General features: G+C 38.9%; 1 protein-coding gene across 1 annotated transcript; it reads left to right on the top strand.

Annotated features, from left to right (window-relative positions):
- Window positions 1–2331: 2331 nt before the first annotated feature.
- On the top strand, window positions 2332–21164 carry SMARCB1 (SWI SNF, matrix associated, actin dependent regulator of chromatin, sub b, member 1). Its single transcript, XM_051217667.1, has 8 exons — window positions 2332–2595; window positions 4119–4209; window positions 6751–6856; window positions 8474–8908; window positions 10931–11199; window positions 13207–13460; window positions 18417–18548; window positions 20942–21164. The coding sequence occupies exons 2-8, from the start codon at window positions 4126–4128 to the stop codon at window positions 20979–20981; spliced, it is 1320 nt and encodes a 439-aa protein (XP_051065087.1). The 5' UTR covers window positions 2332–2595; window positions 4119–4125; the 3' UTR covers window positions 20982–21164.
- The last annotated feature ends 1083 nt before the right edge of the window (window positions 21165–22247 follow it).

Raw genomic sequence — 22247 nt, 5'->3', positions numbered from 1 at the left:
CTGCATACGAGTCAGTTTCAAGCATCAAGTTTGAGATAATATATAGATCGGTTCGTATGAAATTGAGTGAGTATAAGTTTCTGAAATCAAATAAACTTATGTGCCACGATGGGTTCAGTGAAAAATGTTAAAGGTGATTCTAATAATCACTAAATTTAAACGGCGCAGAGATAATATAATGTATGTGCAAGTTAGGTTGACGTGTAAGTTGATGTGGAACATAAAATTTGTGAAACCCAACAATAGAATTTAAAAGTTTATTCATGACGTATGTCACTACATTTAGGAACTTGATGGAGAAAATATAAACTTTTCATAAGCAGTTACTGTAATTAGCCCAGTGACATTCATAAATATGTGTCAATGGTAAGTAGTACTAAGAAATGTCAGATTGATGTTGAATCTAGTATGATTTGCCTGAAAACACTTTTCCATGGCAGTATACTGTCGTATAAAGCCATTGAATATTTTTATGTAGTAATCCGTTTTTAAGGTGGTTTATATGAAATATATATGAATAGACCAAACAAAAATATGTACATGTTAAGAAGTATCGAGAGTGTGGCGAATCGTCTGTGGAAATAGTAAAATCCGCCCGCATTATTTCGGAAATTTATATGATCCAATAAATCTGATGTATAGAATGCTAACTGTGACATATAGCGAGGACCCGAAAGTAACCAGACTGAATACGCAATATTGCGACTAATTCAGGGATGTGTATGATGCTGTTGACATTGTTTTTCGGTTTATTCAGTACAAATCTGAGAGTTCAGATCAATGCTTGGTCCTCACCATACGAACAATCTGAAATGAGCTTGAGTTTGCAGAAGCCTTATAGCTTAAACCCAACAAAGGTTTCTGGAATATTGTCTTCGTTCTTTGGCAATGGAACTCGAAAATTGGGAATTAGACAGGCAGTGTTTGAAAGAAAAGATATTAGGGGATCTCTCGCAGTTTAGAATAGGGTTAAACATCATTTTTGTTCATGTTAAACATATTGTCCTATCCCCAACCCAAATGTGTTTTCTATCACATGTTGGTGATTGTTATTTATGGTGAGTCATTGTAGACAACGATGTGACTTCCATGTAAGATTATATGAACTAGGCAGTTGCATCATGATAAAACTATAATTTTAGGATTAGGCCTACTATTAGAGCAGTACAAAAAATAACACTATTATACAAATGCATCATCATAGCTAATCATAAATAAAAGTGGTCAGTTATTAGTATCGACTGAGCTAGTAAGGTTTGAGCACTAATAAATATCATAACACAATACAGGCTATTAGGAAGATGGGTTAACATAGGTGAAAATTAGTCGACAGAGTTTAGGTGAAAATGAGGAATAATAACAAGTCGCATTTCTTTAGTCGGCCTCAGCAATGTTGTATTATAGTTTAATTGGGTCTAATTTGCCTTCTCTCCATACCAAATGTTGAGCAACCATCAAGCTCGTAGCAGAACTATTTTGTTAACCAAATTCGAATAAAGACATGAGTGAGCAGACACGTTTCTGCATGCGCTGTCAAAAGCCTTGAGTAATCAGACAAAACAAATGTCGCTTGGCCCTTTTGTAACTCCCGACGCTTGCTTCGACCATGTTCATCTTGATTTGGTAGGACCTATACAAGATTCAAATTAATATTCTTACGTCTTAGTATGTGTAGACCGTTTCGTATGATGGCCAGAAGCAGTACCTATCAAGGACTCCATTACTGAAACTGTGGCTCACGCCTTCGTCGAACCTCGGCTGTCCTTCTACTATCACTACAGAAGGTGGACGTCAGTTGGAATCTAGACTTTTCCGTTGTCTTACTACACTACCAGGAATCCCACTTTTAAGATGACGTCTATTATTTACAAGCTAACGCGTTGGTAGACTGATTCCGTTGGCATTTGAAGGCCTTAGTTTTTACTGCAAATGTGTCACAATGAATTGACATTATTTCACACGTGTTTCTCGGAATACACAATACAGTAAAAACCGACGTTTGATACACTACGGCACAACTCATTCGCGGAACGACACCTCAATTCCCAGGCAAATCTGTGAACCCCTCATCTTTTTCAACGAATATAAATCTGAACTCCTAAATTAGCCACCGAACAAACGCCATGCATTCAGTTAAACCTATTTCCACTTATCTCATTTTTCAGTCCCTTTAGGACTGAAAGAAAACTACACAAACCATACCTCTCTGTGTCTAAGTATAACCTACCTCTTCTAAGATACAGACCTAAGGGGACAATTGATTCTTTAGTTCTAACCAATAAATTTCGAAATATCAGCCTTCAGATACTAATCAAATTTACCGGGATTTATTGCACTAGTTTGCACAACTTTTACATGGGAAATCATCCGATACCTCAATCATTTCCTTAACGTCATAAGACTTGCACATAAATATAAACCGGTTTGCTCTAGTTCTAAACAACGTTATTTATTGTATATTGGACAAAGAATATGAGGAAAAAAGGGAGAGAGTTTAACTAACGCGCTACAGGAGATGTAACACGGTCTTGAGTTCCCTCTGACTTGCATATCTCTTCGTTGTCCTGATTGTAAATAGCACTTCTACTTCACATAGTAAGTTTCGATTTTTCCTTCCTCGCTTTTCAACATGCCAGTTCTAGTCTCGATTTCTTAAATATTATACGTAAGCTTGGTACACTATATAGTATGCGGCCTGTCTTGTCATACCTTTCAGACAACGAAAGAATCATTTGGTTGTGAAATAATTCATAGGATAAAACCAGTTTAACTATTGTTGGTCAACAATTTAACAGATGAAGAACGTTTATTCATGAACTGTTAGAGTTTTGATCACGAACTGACATCAGCTCTAACACAAAGTTAGATTTAATAACGAAATCTGGTCAGTACGGCTATATGTTTTACCTTGTCTATTTTGCTTGTCAAAGGGATCGTAAGATAGCATCTTATTCATTCTCGACTTTTCTGCTGGCCTTCTGTATCCTCTGAGATGTTCTGATCTAGTGGGAAGAAGAGAGGATATAGTAGGTCCAAAATCATTTCCTAATATTCTATATATCGAATTCGGATCACCTTAGTCTGCGATAGAACAAAGTAAAGAGGTCTAGCTTTTCTGGTATTCGCTGACAGCTACCCTCTTTACTTTTTCCAGGATATCTGAGTCGCGTTTTAAACAGAGGCTTGCAGCCTGAATGTAGTTTTCAAGCTTAGTTCTCATTAAGGTTGTGTATACTGCAGTGGATATGGCGGCACCTAACTTTTTGTGGCCCGTTTCTGACTGCAGTAATATCGTATGATTGATTGTTATGGAAATATACATTCTGATTATTCTCGTATATAATTATCGACTTGTATCGCGTTAGTGAATAACGAAATTACGTAAGTCGAATGCCAGAATGGATTTTCGAATACATATGTTTTGTACAATAGTTGGTGGGAACAGATAATAAGACGTAGAGAAGGAAGCGAAGAAGAGAGAATGAAACGAGACGGCTCGCAGTGGAGACATGTGAGACAACATTTAGTCGAGCGTTAATCAATGTTTATAGTCACACAAAAATAAACTACAGACATGTGATGAGTAGGATAAGATATGCACACATACGCTCATATAAAAACAGTCAAGGTTGATAAGTGAATAATTAACAATGCCAAAACGTGACTCAAGAAGAATTGGTAAATTTGACTGTCCAGAAGCTAGAATAAATTATGTGGGCTTAACATAGTAAATGACACCACGTACTTGTTGAATGTCTGGGTCTTGGGTTTGGTGCGAAATCCATTCTTCCATTTGGTTAAAGAGCGTTTTGGCATTTTAGCTGATGTCAGTTCGTGATGAAAGCTCTAAATCTAATTCCTAACTCTAACCATCAACTGAAAATCATAATTTTAATTCATCACATTGCTTTATAACCTTCATTTTTGCACTAGTAAGTGGGTAAACATTCTCAAGGTCACTTTAGCGTCGCTCAAACGTCGTCAATAAATTATAGCCTCATCACAGTAAAAAAACTAATGATATGAAAATGTTGTTTACGTACTGAGACAGTTGAACATCACGATTGTCAAATTCAACTCGTCACCTTTTGCTTCCTTTCTTTTAAATTTTTCTTCAGAGTTGAGATGGAAACAGTCTTCCGCTACGGAGAAAAGCCGATCGAGTTTCAGCTGGAGTCTGACGGTGAATACTTTTACTTAGCATCAGAAGTGAGTCATGTTTTTAATTCTGGGTTGTCGTAAGTGTAAAGTTAGTTGAGTGCTCGTGCTTATGTACTCTTCGAAAGTAATGTGGAAGATGCGTGACAACAGTTCCCCGTCTCAGTCGATTATTCTAGAACAGCAGTAACTGTAATAGGGCCCAAGCAACCAATAAAAGGAAAATAAAGGCAAAGAAAGGGGAAATAAAGCGGACGACAGCGTAAATAAAGGGGAAATGTCGCTTTTCCCCCTTACGTCGTGTATTTGGGGGAAATTTGTCGACAATTATACGTAACGTACAGAAACCAATGACTCGTTATTACAGAACCTCAGCGAAATTACTAACAAATTAAATAACACTTCTGTATCTCATATGGTTTATGTTTGTCTGTACATTTATCTTCAAATGTCCCATACTACAAGAAGTTTATGTTGCTTGAGTACCAATCCTTTTGGTTTGACAACTTCGTCTTTTGAAACCATGTAGCGAAGAATGTCAGGATAACGCTTAGAATAATGCGTAAGTGATGGAAATGTATTTTAAGCACCTCAGTCTCAACCACCATGTTACCTACTCGAGTCCCCATTAACTACTATTGTTTGGAAATTGTATAATATTTCTTGTCATCATAGATTAGATGCCAATGAAAATACTACTTACTCGTCTATCTTATTACTAAGTAGGATAAAGGCATTTAATGTTAATAGCAACAAACCGTCAAATGAAGTAGTCAGCTAATAATTTACATAGTTGACGTTTTGTGTGTTATCTGTCTGCTTCCGAGAGTAACGCCAGGCGAGTTGGGAGAATAGTTCAAGATAATTCACTGTATAGTTAAATACTTGACAGTAATTCATGAAATATCCGACTTCATCCCTCAAGATGGAGATTTATGTTGGTTGGAATAATCTTCTCTATCGGCAAAACCCACCAGTTTCATCCATCTCTTGACTTAAAGAAAAACAAACGACTGAGAAGCCCCATTTTTGAGGAAGGGACATAAATTTTTGCTTAGTTAAAAAATGGTACTATAATTAATAAATACAACTTACTTTTTCAGCACTATCCCTCTCTCGAATAGAAATAACTTCACTGACAAATTTATCACTTTCTTACCGACTAGAATCCGTATCTGGGCATCTTGACTGCAGACTTAATTAACAAACACGATGTAGGTGTGTTGAAATTCAGCAACCATGTGCACGGTCGTGTGTTTACCCTTGAGTCGTACATATTCCTTCTGGATTAACACCTTTATCTGGCTCCTCTACCGTTGATAGATTAAGCAGATTTCTGCTACATTCACCGTCGAAAGCCGAATACATAGATCACTGAATCAAGGCGTTGTATTATAAAAAGTATACCTGCAGAGAGAAGGAATTTACCGTTAAATTATATTGTGAATTCATCTCAATCCTTCTTTGCAGTTAAAATACAAGTGGTACATCACTGTGTTATCAGTTAAGGGTTATCTGAGTGTAATAATAGTAGAACTTACACATAGTCAGCTTTATATTGCTAGTTCATTTAATAAAGCATCTCAAACCTAAGAATTGTAGCAATAACAATAATAAAATCACTAGTACAAGGAAGATCACATGTATTTTTCGGTGATGCTACTCCTTATTAAAAACTAATTTTACAATCCATTTATTGATTGAAATCATGAGTCAATTGAAGCTAGACCACCATAGAAAACCTAAAAGCACTGGACGGCCACTTCGTCTTAGTATGGGACTCCTCAGCAGTGCGCATCCACGATCCCGCACCCCGCGAGATTCGAACCCAGTACCTATCAGTCTCGCGTCAGGCGCTTAACCAACTAGACCACTGAGCCGGCATCCAATGGTGTTAATGTTTGACCTCAACCAATCCACGAAATTGCGCGACCATCTTCCATTGTACTGAGGTAGACATCTGTTTCTACCCGACACGGATTAGCTCCACTGGTCACGGCCTCTCACCAGAACTCCAAGAATTTTGATTCATGATTTCAATCAAAAACTTAACAATCTCCACAACCCCTAAACTGATAATCCATTTATCGTCAGATTTTATTATGAAATTATAAAACCGTGACATTTTTATGGTTAACTTTGAAACATGTAAACCTGAACGACTTTTATATCTGTTTCGGGATATTTCTATATTGATAGCTAGTGGTGGGTACTTATGTGAAACTCGTTGCCTAAATATATCAATATTTTAATAAATCTTGATGTTCTCATTAAAATTTGAATCCACTTTATCATTCCAAACTTTACAACGTTATTCCTTCATCAAGCTGTCAAATCATGCGTTAACTATTATTAGTGAATACATTTCATAATTTCCTGTTGTTGATTTTGGTGAACAGAATTGATCAACCCGCCGTGTTAGTATAACGTGTGGTAATCTTTACTCTCTTGTTATCCAAATTGAACTAATATGCTACTGTATGTTTTCTTCCTAAAACTGCTTCACTTCTAATTGACACTAGGATTTAATAAACTACTGTAGTGGTAGTTTCACGAATTCATAGTATCACTATTGGTTATTTTATTTATTAGGTGGGTCGATATCTGCGCTTATTTCGTAAAGAATTATTTAAAAAATATCCAAATTTATGGAAACGGTTAGTTACTCCTGAAGAAAAAGAGAAACTAATTCAAATGGGTGAGTAAATATGATTTCTTTTGAAATTTGCCTGATGAGTTTTTCGGATTCGGTTAGTAAATGAATTTCATCAGCTTATTCTAGCGTTGTAAATTTTAGACCGGGGAATCAAGGTCTGTATTTGATATATAGATAATGAAATACTTGGATAGTTGAACAAGAACTCAAATGTGTTGAGAAAGGACTGTTTACTAACTTCAAAGTCATGTCATAAGAACATCTCACAACAGTATCAACATATTGCTTAAATTTTTCAAGTTCGTCATCAGATAATTTGTGCGACGAGTATTCTGTTAATGAGATGTTACGTTCATGTTCCGACAATCTTCGTCGATCCAATTTAAGTTGAAACGTTTAAGAGAGAGGCAGTCTATAACGAATGGAATCAAACACTTCCTTTCTCAACACATCTGAGTTCTTGTTTAAGTATCTCAATATTTGATTGTCCGTATAATCAAATCCAGACCTTGATTTCCCGGTCCAAAATGTGCAACGCTGTAAGAACTTGATAATGTTTACATAAAAACCCAGCTCGATGATCGTTTTAAAGGTATTGGCAATTCCTCACTATCATGTTAATGGGTGAAATATTCACTAAACTTTAATTATTTTGATTAAAAAAGCTTACTACATGTTTTTCTTCTTTTCAGGATTCAGTTTTAAGTGTGGAATTAGGAATGTTATAGTAAGTGATTGAATTTGTAAGTAAAACCCCCGAATGCCCTTGTACGGCCGAGAATGAGGAGAGTCCGCTCTTCCTCTCCAAATGCTCTCACATGGCCACGCGTATATAGCCTCTGCCAGGGAAGTCCTACTCACTGCCTTCACGTGACCGGCGTGTTGTTTACGAAAATGAGAGAACGAAAAGCGAATGTCCGGCGCTTTAACCGGACCCCAAACCAATGGTGCACATGGGCTCCAGCATCCTGAAGGAACAAATGGCGTGTGAACCAATTTCTTGGTCACCGGCTACCATAGGAGTGCATCTCCTCACGATGCTCCACTGTCTTGTGGATCAGACCTTTAAGTCGAAGGCTCGGGGAGTGGTCCCCTAAGAAAACCACCTGTTTCGGTTTGGGCACCTGGGCAGTATCACAGCCCTTGCACAAATCGAATGATTTATGTGGCGCATATGTATTTGGTGCCTCCTTGTACCAATATCTATGTGTTCTCCTCTGTGATTCAAGTTTTCTTGAATGCTGATAAAGGAAGAGTGGTATACGTTTTACTTAGAGTATATTGTATAGATGATGGTTGATACTAATTCTCTATTATGTGGTGATAGTTTTTATCGCGGTTTCGATATACTCTAAATCATTCAAATGAAATATACCATTCAACATTGTAGAGCTTCAAATAAATGAGGCTAGTTGCTCAAAAACTGTAGAGACATTTGAATTGTTACCATTCAGTTGAAATGCTTATTTCCTAAGTAGTGAGTTATATGATCAACAAAGTCCCATAAACTTGAACTTGGGAGACTAAACATCAATTTAATCTTCATGTTTAAAGTTGTGACTCAAATTCAAGTACTCAATAATTGTTTTGCATTAATTAATGTAAAATATAGTTTTCTTGAATTTTTTTACTTATTTTAACTTATTTAACACAAAATAGGGTTGGCAACTCCTATAACTGCTACCAATGCTATGCTTTTACGCACATATGAGGTTAATGAAATTATTTGTGATCAAGATCGGTTAGCAGATTTAAAAAGTGGGGAGCTTACTGCAAAAGACTGTTCATCAATCTCTAATAATTTAAATATGAGCTCCAGTAGTTTACGAAATTTCAACTCGAATGCAACTCCTAAATCGAATGTTGGTTTCGCATCTGTCGGTCGAACAAGTCTTGGTTCAAGTGCTAATTCAGCGACGTCAGCAACGCTACCAGGTGTTATGAACACTTCCGGTGTCATTGATCATACAACTGCAAGTGGGAATTTTAAGTCAAGAAGAGATAGCAGGTGGCTTGGTGTTGGTTCAACTCCAAACACATCATTTCATTTGGACTCAGTTCCTTGTCCAACCCCTATCAGTCGATTGAGAACTGGTAAGTCATGTTTTCTTGATTATTAGTATTGTTTATGCCATGTTTGGAAAGATTACGAATTCACTTACATAGGCAAACAAAACGAAAAGTCAGCGACTCAATAACAAGACAAGCTAAACTATTCCGATGCGTCCCAGCCCCGCTAACTAGAGGGAGAAGACCTGGTTCAGATGAGGGAAATGTATATTCCAAAAACAGCCAAAAGCACGAATAACAACAGGCACATAACTCAAGCGTATATATACGGCCCAAAAATGTCCTTAAGAAGCGTCATAAAATAGCATACTAAAAGAGGGAACGAACCAATGACATTTAGGGTCCCTTTAAGTGTGAAATACAATCTGAAGATGAAGATGGGCGCTTTTGGCACAAAAACGAGAAACTCAAATTTCCAAGATAAAATTATACAAATAAAATGTCTACCAAGTGATTTCCAGGGATCTACCATCCCCAACAGTTTGAGTTCAAAAATCTAAATTCCCTATTTTCAGTTTACATACTAACAAGTAGTTGATTAGTAAGTTATTAAACCAATACATGAAGTCTGATTTTATTTATGTCAACGTAAACATAGATACAAAAGGGCACCAAAATATGTATGTGTCACACAAAATTTGTAAGGACTGAGATAATGCCCGGGTCCCCAAACCGAAACAACTGGCTTTATTAGGGAGCCATCCCCCGAGCCTTTGACTTAGAGGTATAATCCACAAGGCAGTGTGGCAGTGTTAGGAGATGCATGCCCATGGTAGCCGGTGACCAACAATAGGTTCATACGATGGTGGTTAGAGGTAGTCAACAGGAAACCCTGGACCTAGGTTTCGTGCTACTTGATACTCGTCAGCAAGGTGTACCTGTAATCTTCAGGGAACTGATGCTCCCTGACAGATTCGATTCCGTGTCACCCAGCTTCACAGTTAGAGATGTTACCATTGCAACTTGGTCGACAGGATTCGATCTGCACGAAGAAGGACCTGACATACGTGACATTGATTACCACCTAATGATCAATCAATTTTCACAGATTGAACTCATGAGTCAGTTGAAGCTAGACCACCATTGAAAACCTGGAAGCACTGAACGGCCGTTTCGTCCTAGTATGGGACTCCTCAGCAGTGCGCATCCACGACCCCTCACCACCCGGGGCTCGAACCCAGGACCTACTGGCTTCGCGCGCGAGCACTTAACCATTAAACCACTGAGCCGGCATCCAACGGTGTTAATGTCTAACTTCAACCAATCCACGAAGTTGCGCTACCGTACACCATTGTCTTTAGTGAGTTCCTATCTCACAACAGACCTGGTTGAACTCCACTGGTAACGACTTCTCACTAGAACTCCAGAAGTGTCTCCTGAAGTCAGTCACTAGTGAGCAGGTGATTATTATTATCAGAATGTGGGTTCGAGCCCCGGGTGGTGCGGGGTCGTGGATGCGCACTGCTGAGGAGTCCCATACTAGGACGAAACGGCCGTCCAGTGCTTCCAGGTTTTCAATGGTGGTCTAGCTTCAACTGACTCATGAGTTCAATCTGTGAAAATTTCTAAAAATCTCCACAAAACACATTCTGATCAATCAATTGTAAATAAGTTCATACGCCATTTGCTCCCTGAGGATCCTGGAGCCCGTATGCTCCATTGGTTTGGAATGAGGGTTCTCCAAATCCTTTAGGTAGATCCTTACCCACCAACCCAGTTAACGCGCCGGAAATTTGTTTTTCGTCCTTTCAATTTCGTAAACAACAACGCTGCCGCGGGAAAGCGATGAGTAAGACTTCTCTGTTAGTGTCTCTATATGCGTGACCATTTGAGAGTATTTCGAAAGGAAGAGCGAACTCTCTCTATCCTTGACCTTAACGGGGTATTTGAGGGCAGAATTAAAAGCCGGCGACACCCGGTTATCCCATTCATTCAGTGCAGGGATACTACGTAAGATTCTCTATGATTATACTTACCTGTCTGTGACTTTTAAAAATCTTAACAATACACCTTGTTTCTTTCTTTATTTCCATTTTCATGTTGTAGCCAGACAGACAAGTAAATCATTTACGTTTCCTTTTTGTTTGGATGATTCTGATCCAATTGCATTTCATGAGAATGCACGTCAACCGGAATGTTTAGTACCGATTCGTTTAGATATAGAATGTGATGGTGTTAAACTACGTGATTGTTTTACATGGAATCGTAATGAACAATTAATCACATTGGAACAAATGGCTGAAGTACTTTGTGATGATTTAGATTTGAATCCAATAAATTTTGTTCCAGCTATTGTGAATGCTATGAGACAACAGGTAAAAAAAAGTGTGGTATTTTATACAGTCATAAGGAAACTTATTACAGTGGAATATTTTGTGCTAAGAGTTTCTTACTGTAATCAAATAATATGGTTTTGATTGGTATAAATGTTTGTGAGAGATCTCTAAATCTTATAGTTTACATCATAGTGTAACCTTAGTTAGACAGGTAGAAAGCACTGGAAAGTTATTTAAGCCTATTGTGGAATTCCTCAGCAGTGCGCATCCATAACTCCACTGCTTTGAGTGTAAGCCGCAATCATAAAGGCTAAATAGTATCATAAATATAATTCAGTATTCGAACGTAGTCTTATATATCCATTAGGATTTGAATCGTGCTTGTTTCGTGACGGTCAGCTGCTGTTAATTTTACTTCAATCATTTACTCCACTTTCATCCGAGGTACTCATCGTCGCTGATTTGCAAATCTATTTCTCTATATTTTCGACTATATCTCTCTATCATGAAGGTAGAGATTAGATATAATCGTCTGAAGGCGGAACCTGTCCTGAATTACACAGCTAAAGATATTATAATTATAATATATCATTATACCAACTGACAGGTGAACGTAAACAGTAAAGCTTCGCAGGAGAAAGGTTTTACATGCCAACCAAGTTCATACAGTTTGTCTGTGCAAGTCTAGGTATCATAGTCAGACTTACTAGTAGAGAGTATATTATTTATCTGTACGTGTTGTTGTCGATTTCGTAAATAACACCCCCGCCACGAGAAGGCAGTGAGTAGGACTTCCCTGACCATGTGAGGGCATTTGGACAGGGGGAACGGACTTTCCCTACCCTCAGCCGTACCAGGGCATTTGGTGGCATTATTTTGACTCATTCACTATTTATCTTGCTAATTTCATCTCATCGTATTAATATAATATTATAACTTGTTCTCAATGGTTATATCATACGTTTGATAGTATAATAAAATGCCTTATATAGGGAATATTGGATTGATGATTAAATTCTTGAAATCCTCAGTGAAATTTAATTCGAATGTTTAGACTATTTGAAGTTCTCAGGTCATATATACATAGTCAGGATATACAGATACCTTCTTCTGTATATTGGATGAATAAAGCAACTGTACTTACTAAATAAGTGATATGTGGTTAATGAAAGCAAGATGTGATCAGCTACTGAGCATAGACAGACAAATACGGATTACTGTCTATTTTGATTTGTAATTTCCTTTCTTATCATCGACTTATATTCTGAATTCATAGATTGTAGACTGGTTGTAATTGAGTTAGATAAAGTATTGTCTAATCTATGCTCTACTTCTCTATATTTGGTTGTGAATTGTGTATCTGGTATACAGTGATCCAATCTGTGTCGATCGATTATCGAGTCAAGTGATAATATAATCTCAGCTACCGGTCATAAAATCATAGAGTAGTAGTAGTAGTTATAACGTGACAAGCACAAAATATTTATATTCTCTTATCATGCTAGTGAGTGATATCAAACTTCATTTTGTAGATACGTTGTGATCAAGAGCACATGTGGGGATAACCAATGTAATTCAATACGAAATTACAGAATATCTTGGTAAAATATGAAAATCATACATTGAATACTTCCATCATTCGTCCTTTACATTTTGTATGATTCCTCCTATTCGTAATTCTTTTCTATTCTCTTGAACTTGATCTTCTTAGTCTTCTGCTGCCAGGGTTTCCTACTTCCGATCGGTTTTACATACTACTGATGTCGACAGACATAAGTAGCATACACCATGATATACACTCAGTTTATTTTTATAAAATAAGTCATCTTTAATGGTAACACACTCATCATTAGATCTGAACTTAATCGTTTAATGTGGTCAATATCCCGATTTTTGAACAAAAACACACGACTGCTTAATGTATCTTGTATTTCCAGTGGTTCTCTTGCCCCATTAATATAACTATCTTTGTCCGTTAAATCTCCACAAAAACTTCTTTATATTGTCTTCGGTAAATTCTTCCTTCCTTTTTGAAACCCCCCTCAGATTGATGCTCATCCCATGAATGATTTTCTAGTTGGACAAACTGATACACGAGTTATTATTCGTTTAAATATACATGTAGGCAATATTTCTTTAGTGGATCAATTTGAATGGGATCTTTCTGAACCAAATAATTCACCAGAACAATTTGCTTCAAGACTTTGTGCTGAATTAGGTTTAGGTGGAGAATTTGTTACAGCTGTTGCTTATAGTATTCGTGGACAACTTGCTTGGCATCAGAAAATTTATGCTTTCAGGTAATTACTTTGTTTGATTTTATAATATGAATGATATTCTGGCTACCTTTTCACTCACTCACACATTTATTTATTTATTTGAACACATGAATATTGGTACAAGAGAGCGCCAATATATATGCGCCACACAAAACGATGAGAATTCGAAGAGAAATAGAAAAAAAAGCTAAGGAGCGCAAAAAAAGAGAAAAATAACGAAGAGATTGGTGTAAGGTAGTGTGGTAGTAACGAGGGAACGGAAAGGTACAATCAGAAGAAATCTTTCAGGTAAGGGAGACACAACCACTTTTTATAAAGAAAGTAAAAGAAGGTTACAGCAGGATCGCCACTGGCTTCTATTCTGAGCCATATCTGATAACGTCTCTATCCACTGTGTACCACCATCTCTCAGACCCCAACCAGGGAGTCGTGAAGGACCAACAGAAGCCAGTCCTTTGCAGCTTTATTTCATACCACGACACCATGTCATGCACTGACCACCTCCCCGCTTCTTCCAACCAGTCCCAGAGTCGGCAAATAATGCACGACGTGGAATTCTCTGAGACGACATTCGGAGAACATGTCCAAGCCACCGAAGTCGGTGTTTCAAGATGGTGACACCAATTGAATTATCGCCTGCGTGCCCGAACACACGATGCCGAACCTCTGCATTACTGACATGGTGTTGCCACTGAATGTCAGCAATCCTTCGGAGACAGCGATGATCAAACGCAGAGAGTCGTCTAACGTCCTCAACTCGGAGAGGCCAGGTTTCACAAGCATCGAGCAAAACTGCTCTCACCGACGCGTTGTAGATCCGACCTTTTACAGCCAGACTAACATCACGAAGGCGCCAAAGGTGGTCCAGATTGGCATAAGCCGCTCTGGCTTTCACTATACGTGCATTGATCTCATCACTCACACCCCCACCAGCACTTATACAGCTACCCAGATACACAAACTTCTCGACTACTTCTATCTGCTTAGCATCCAGGGTGAGTACAGGATTAGAATCCTGCCAGTTTTGTAGAAGTACTTTGCACTTCGAAGGTGTAAAGCACATACCATACCTACGGACACAGACTGCCAACTGATTAAGTGCGGATTGCATGGCGTGGGCATTATCGCACAGTAAAACAATATCATCCGCATACTCAAGGTCGAGAAGTCTTTCTCCAGGCAACAGATCCACACCACCATTACTTACATTCATCAGAGCTGTTTCCAGAATGTCATCGATGGCAAAGTTGGAGAGGAATGGTGAGATTGGGCAACCCTGCCTAACCCCACTGCACGAATGGAACAATGGAGAGAGGTGGTTGTATGCCCTCACTCTGCCTGAGGTGTTTGTATATAGGGCTTTTAGGATGTTAATAAACTTTTCAGGCACACCCTTCTTCAATAGACGATCCTAGAGAACAGTCCTGTCCAACGAATCAAAGGCAGCCCTGATATCAAGAAACACTACGATTGTTGGCCTTTGATAAGTATGAAGGTGTTCTAACATTTGGCGGAGGGTGAAGATATGATCAATACATCCTCGACCAGAACGAAACCCAGCCTGCTCCTCGCGAGTCAATCTTTCTCGGGTTTTGAACAACCTACGAAGAATGACGGAAGCCAATAGCTTGGACGCAATCGGAAGTAGACTTATCCCCCGATAGTTGTTGCAGGAACGACGTGAACCCTTTTTAAAGATAGGGACAACTATCGACTCATTCCATGACGTTGGTACACTCTCTAGTTCCCAAACCTTTGTAAACAACGTCGTCAATTCCTTAGTCAAAAAGTCACCACCATCTTTAAAAAGAGCCGGAGGTAAGTCATCTGGGCCAGGTGATTTGTAACGCTTCAAGAGTTGGAGTTCCTTGCGGACTTCCTCCTCATTTGGTGGATCAGTCGTCACCGGCCATGGAGGGCAGGACAGTCTGACCGATGTTGCCGGAGCAGCAGGCCAGTTGAACTGCCCTTCGAAAAATTCTGCCCACCGTCCAAGACGTCGATGGATGTTAGTGATTGGCATCCCATCATCCTCGCAGATTGTTTCACTCACACCAGACTTCTTGCTGCCAGTGGCTCGGATGAGTTGGAAGAGCTTCCGGTAGTTACCAGATGCAGCTGCTGCTTCCAGCTCATTAGCACGCTTCGACCACCAGGCTTCTCGGTCCCTACGCAAGCTTTGCCCAATTTCCTTACGTAACATCCTTCGTTTATGGTCAAACTCATGGTCACCCGGAGTAGACCGACGGGCTTCAATGAGTTGTAAGGAACCAGAAAAAACCCAGTGGTTACAAGCGGGACGTTTCGCGAACCCACAACTGACTGTACCCGCCATTTTGATGGCGTCATGCAATTGCAACCAATGCTCATCTATACTTTTCGGTGGAGTGGTAGCTAGCCTAGAGGCTAGCTCGGTTCGATATTTACTTGCAACAGAAGTTGCAACCAGCTTGCTAATATCAATCCGTTGATGGCGGTCACTTCGTTGTCCACTGAAAAGTAAGGCAAGATTGGCGCAGACCAAGGCATGGTCAGAGTCCAGATAGGTACTCCAAAAGGAGTGTCAGTCTTGTACACAACCACGCCAGCGGTAGCTGATCGCGATGTGATCAATCTGAGTCCAGGCTTGAGATGCAGAGGGAGGACGCCAGGTGGCACATCGGCGATGACTGTGCCGAAAGTTAGTGCTAGCCAGAAACAGGTTGTGGCCTGTGCAAAGTTGCAGTAGACGGTCCCCGTTATCTGACCTGCGACCAACGAGTCCCCATCGGCCACCTAAACGACTCTCTTCTGTTCCTAGACGCCCGACCTGAGCATTCAAGTCTCCGGCTAGTACTACAATATCTGTCGAACGCACTTTCTGGAGAAGAACAGATAACTGGTGGTAAAACTCATCCTTGATTGCATCCGGGCTGCAATTTGTCGGGGCATAGGCGGAGATGACGAAAAGACATCGTTTCTCACGCCGATTTCTTCTCACTTTGATGGAACTTTCTAATCTAACAGCACATAACCGACTGTTAATAGGGATCCAATCGATTAGTGCTGCCTCAGCTCGAGCGCTTAGCGCGACACCAACGCCAGCAAGACCAGACGAAGATGCCACAGGGTCCCCGGATAAGCGCACGTAAGACAAACTTTTTGAAGTGACAGATGTAGAGCGAATTTGTAGTACTTCACCAGAGTCTTGAATACGGGTCTCGGATAGACAGCAGACATCGATATGAAGACTTTCCAAAGACATAGCCAGCCCTATCTGTTGTCCAACCTGCATAAGTGTGCGAACGTTGAAGGCAGCCAGTTTGGATGGCGCACGTGGTTTCAGAAAAACTGCTTCAGTACTCATATTCGGTGGTAACATACAATTTTCAGCCGGACAGTGACACGAGAACGTTTAGATACAGTCGAATTTCCACCAAAGACGAGCTGCTGTATAAGTATAAAAGAGGGTGAATAATGTGGAAAATAGTAATAATAGTAATAATAATAATAATATTAGTGACAATAATAGTAGTAATAATAGTATTAATAATGACAATAATTGTAATGATAATAATTTGAATCAATTGATTGTTTTTAGAAGCGAGAAAAGTAATTTCCATAGACATAGAGAGTTCATCATTTGTGTGTGGGCTGTGATACTCCTCGGGTGCCCAAACCGAAGCAGGGGGTTATCTTAGGGGGCCACTCCCCTAGCCTTTGACCTAAAGGTCTAGCCCACAAGGCAGTGGAGCATCGTAAGGAGATGCAATCCCATGGTAGCCGGTGACCAACGATTGGTTCGAACGCCATTTGTTCCTTCAGGATACTGGAGCCCATGTGCACCATTGGTTTGGGGTCTGATTAAAGCGCCGGACATTCGCTTTTCGTCCTCTCATTTTCGTAAATAACACGCCGGTCACGTGAAGGCAGTGAGTAGGACTTCCCTGACAGAGGCTGTATACGCGCGGCCGTGTGAGAGTATTTCGAGAGGGAGAGCGGACTCTCCCCACTCTCGGCCGTACCAGGGCATTCGGGGGCACTCACACATGCATAGCATATTTTGTATTTTTCAACAGCCTAAGTATAGTTTGTGTGTGTTCTTTCATCAGTCATAATAGTAATACCATTCTATTGTTTTTAACAATTTCCTCTACCATAACTGTTAAGATTTCAATTGGTTCACTGTTGTACAATATCATACACTGTTTGTAGATGTATTCAAGATAATCTTATATTGATCAGTACTATGATATGGTACATTACATTGCTACTTTATACAGAATGTCATAAATTATCGACAAGACACACTAATAGTTACTATGGTATTTCACTGTGTAAAACAAATAGTCTAGTTACTACTTTGATTTAGATAGTCTGGTACCCCACTTTACATACACAGAATCTGTCTAAGTACAGGGTCTGTTTATCATTACCGAGAATTATATAAAGCGCTAAGATTCCTCAGATCATATCTGTTCAAAAAATATAAAATAACCTGTTCACAGATTAACTGAACTACAAATGATCAGTATCTTATTGGCATATTTGCATCCTTTGCGGATTGCCTCGATATTGCCACTAAGTCACAAGCCTTTAAACCAGAGATAGATTGTGGTAAACAGTGGTATCCAGGATCCAGATTTCGCTCTATTTAGGAATCGTAGGTACATTCAGCTGACGAGTTCCAAGTAAGACGAAACGCTGGACGACCATCCATCTCTGTTTAAAGCATCTATGATACTGTTATGTTATTATCATTCTAGTACATGTGTAGTGATTTACATTTGTGCTGATCATTTTGTCTAAAACGATGGTAAAAACTTCATGATTGAATCATCGGCTTAATACTATAACACTCATTGACACATGAAGTGTGTAGAATGTACAACTTGACAAGCAATTACATAACTCTCGGCTTTTCCCAAATGATACAATAAACTGCTTACATAACTATATGTTATAACACTTTTTTAAGTTTCATTTTTACTCTTCCAGTGAATCTCCTTTACCGACAGTCGATGTAGTTTTCCGTAATTCAAATGAAGCTGATCAATGGAGTCCAGTTGTTGAAGTTCTTACGGATGCAGAAATGGAGAAAAAGATACGCGATCAAGATCGTAATACCAGGTAAGCATCACTATAGCCCCAACCATAGAAAGTTACAATCAAATAAATCATTAATGCATAGTAAAAGGAAGTCCTTTGAGTTTGACAAATCAACATATGTTGAATTCATGATCTATCTTTAAGTTTAATAGTCTTGTGAATCCAGCAAATTTGACATGGGACTATAATATACGGGCAACCTTTGACCGACTCTAAGGTGATGTCCACGTAATAGCTAGGTCTAAATGAGAGTTATAAACCAGTATGGGGGATTAGAATTATGATTTACAGTTGATGATTAAGGTTAGGAATTAGACTTATGGTTTTTATCACGAAATGACATCAGCTATAATGTCAAAGTAGTATTTAACCAAATAAGTGAATGAATTTCGCGCCATAGTCCAAGACCTGATAACCTAAATCTGATTGGTTCTTCCATAAATAATAGTCTTGCCGTTGAAATTGTGATATTTTCACATTCCTCACTATACACCATGCGGTACAGAAAATGATCAATACTGGTTAATTTGAATATACTATGTTTAGTAGCTGTTGAGGATGTTAGATCCCCAGAACCCACTTGGTAAATGCCTTATTTTTGTAATTCTATTTTGAATTTCTTGTTTTCGCGCCATAAGCACCCATTTTCACCTTCATGTCATATTTCCCACTTGGGAGGACCTTAAATGCTATTGCTTCGTTGTCTCTTTCACTATGCTATTTTGTAACGTTCCCCAAGGACATCTTTATGCTGGATATATATACTTGAGTTGTGCTTGTTGTTGTTCGTGCTTCTGGCTGCCTGTGGAATATATTTCCCTCTTCTGCACGTGGACTCCTCTTTCTAGTTAGCAGGGTTGGGACACATCGGAATAGCTAGCTTATTGGTCATTGTATCACTGAGTCTTTGTTCTGTTCACAGATTAGGTGAATTTGCAATCTCGTCAAGCATAGAAGTTTGATAGACATATCATTGTTAATTTTTCCTTTCTACATTTTATGTACACAACTGAATGAATTTTAATGGACGGAAAAAACAGCTCAGATTGATTACATTTGTGTGACTATCTTCGTGAGGGGATTCCCGAAGTTGTAGTGAGAAACCGTGACCAGTAGAGCTAATCTGTGTCGGGTAGGGATAGGTATCTACCTCAGTACAATGGGAGATGGTTGCGCAGTTTCGTGGATTGGTTGAGGTTAGACATTAACACTATTTGACGCTGACTCAATGGTCTAGAGGTTAGGCGTTCGCGCGCGGGACTAAGAGCCCTGGGTTCGAATCCCGCGGGCGGGATCGTGGATGTGCACCGCTGAGGAGTCCCACGATAGGACGAAACGACTGTCCAGTACTTCTAGGTTTTCAATAGTGGTCTAACATCAATCGATTCATGATCTCAATCAAAAACTTAATAATATCCACAACCCTATACTGTTAATTATAAAATTTAGTCCTTTGTTTTCACTTATCATCGGTTCAGACAAACAAACAAGCACATTGTTCTCATTTTTATCTTTCGAATTTATGTCGAATGAGAAGTAAAGTCAACTAGATTCACTTTTATTGATGAGTTTCAAATTTATTTTGGGCATGTTTTGTTGTTAGTTCCTATTATATATCCTAAACATACCATAAATACTCGTTTAGATTGTGATATGGCATCTATTACTACTAGTGAAAATGTTGTACTGTCAATGAAGAAAGGCCCATTCAGATTTATTAATCATTTATGATCATAAATAATCATGCACACTACCTATTTTAAACAACTATACGTAGAACAAAATTGCGATCAGCTGACTTAATAACATGGCACAAATCCATGAAGTCATTGACAAGTGGATTGAGCCATGTTGGTAGGTATAGACTAACTGGTTGGGATCTATGAGACGATAGCAACCGATGGTTAGAGACCTTGAATGACATGGCTCAAAATCGTTTGCAATGACGCAGGTGCATACACTCTTTGTGTTCTCCCAAATTTTGATCTCCTTATTCCTCCTTGTCTCTTTTTTTTCTCTTCCCAAATTTATTTCACTGGATTATACTCTTTAAGTAACATCTCCAAACACTAATCTTCCCGATTACTGCTTATACTTTTACTACTTCTACCAATACGGGATTTGAATTGATAATTGTATCTCTGTGCTAATGTGGTGTGGCAACTCGAACTGATGTACGTATGTAGGAAGTTCTACGTTGTTGCTGACTGACTGATTCTCCTATGTATGGGTCTGATATGAAAGTTTTCTCAGTTCATACGAAAAAGTTACTTCAAATAATCTAAACTCCTAGCAGATTACTTGATCTAAACTGTATTTGGATTATTTCGTCAACCACACATTTTTCATGTTTAACAGTTTATATACCTATCGTATCCTCATTTTCACCATGCATTTTTCTTTCCTTTCCCTAGACGAATGCGTCGTTTGGCCAATGCACAACCCAATTGGTAGACATTTTGTCTCCTACAATGTTTTCAGTGTTTGTGTACACATTTCTTAAAAAGTTTTGTAAACAATAATAATAACCTATTTATGTTAAATCAGTATCTTTTGTTCTTGAGACAGTTAGTCATCTTCGAGTGTAGGACCAGGCACATATATGCGTCGGTCCAAGTTGCCGTACCTTATGAGCACAACGAGATGAACACCAAATTCATAGAAATAGTCAATTCGGTGGTGGTAATGTATAGAGAAAAGATTGCATCTAAGGATGTGATACAGGGAGAAAGAATTAGTCCGTAGGAAGAAAGGTATAAAGTATAAATCCATTTTGTATTGTTTGTTCGAATTTCCCTATTGGGTGTTTAGGACTGCAATTGACCAATCTCTTATTGTCATACGTGCATCCTGTGCAGACTACCTCGATTATTGCCTTGAGTAACTAGCATTATAAGCAAACAACATCAACTCTAGGATGCAGGTACATCCCGAATAGGACGAAATGCGCGTCCTGGATTCCACTGCTGGCCCATGTCACTCAAAGTATCCAATTATTGGCTACGATAGTCTGCATCTACCAACATGGCTCAGACCAGAAGTTAGTGACTTTATAGTCTGATGCCACGTTCTGGTTTGGTCACCCCAAACTTCCTTCCGACCGTCTCCAACACTGGTCAGCATTGCGCGTCATGGTAATCGGTGTTCAGGCATACGCAACACGTGGCCCAACCATCTCAGTTGGTGAAGATTAACAACCTCATCAAGTGATTTACCGTCATTCCCTAATACCCTGCGTCTAAAATCATCATAAATAAACTTAGCAAATATGTTAGTTGATTGATTCGGAAGAGTGTTTCCGCGTTATTACTGATTAAGGCTTTCTATCGACAGCATTATATATAAAATAACAGCCTAAAAGAGATCGGTGATAATATTTCGCTAATTGAAATCACCTTTCTAAATGGCCAATTTTAAGAGAACAAGCGTAGAGTAGTAGTAGAGGTAGTTTATGCGGATCAACATGTTTTAAATGAAAGCTACACTAACTGTATCCGTTGCCTCAACCAAAAACTAACTTTTTCAATGTTGACATACATTTATTGTATATGAGCGGTTTGAATACACAAGTGTACAATGTACTACCGGAAATGTTAACATCCCATGACTTTACGATGACTATCACCGATTCTGTGTTTTCTAGGGCTAAGTAATTATGACATAAATCGATACCATTCCTTTTCGAACTGACATTTGTATTAACATACTATAAACCTTGAA

Source organism: Schistosoma haematobium, chromosome 5 (genome assembly GCF_000699445.3).
Source record: "Schistosoma haematobium chromosome 5, whole genome shotgun sequence".
Classification (NCBI taxonomy): Eukaryota; Metazoa; Platyhelminthes; class Trematoda; order Strigeidida; family Schistosomatidae; genus Schistosoma; species Schistosoma haematobium.
Note: the sequence above shows the minus strand (reverse complement) of the source record. Positions and strands in the feature narration are given on the sequence as shown.

What these genes read in the sequence shown, in the direction of transcription:
- SMARCB1 (XM_051217667.1), top strand. Translation starts at nt 4,126, where the DNA reads ATGGAAACAGTCTTCCGCTACGGAGAAAAGCCGATCGAGTTTCAGCTG. An exon ending in TATCAGTCGATTGAGAACTG is followed by an intron (nt 8,909 to 10,930) that starts GTAAGTCATGTT and finishes TTCATGTTGTAG; the next exon opens with CCAGACAGACAAGTAAATCA. An exon ending in TGAATGCTATGAGACAACAG is followed by an intron (nt 11,200 to 13,206) that starts GTAAAAAAAAGT and finishes AACCCCCCTCAG; the next exon opens with ATTGATGCTCATCCCATGAA.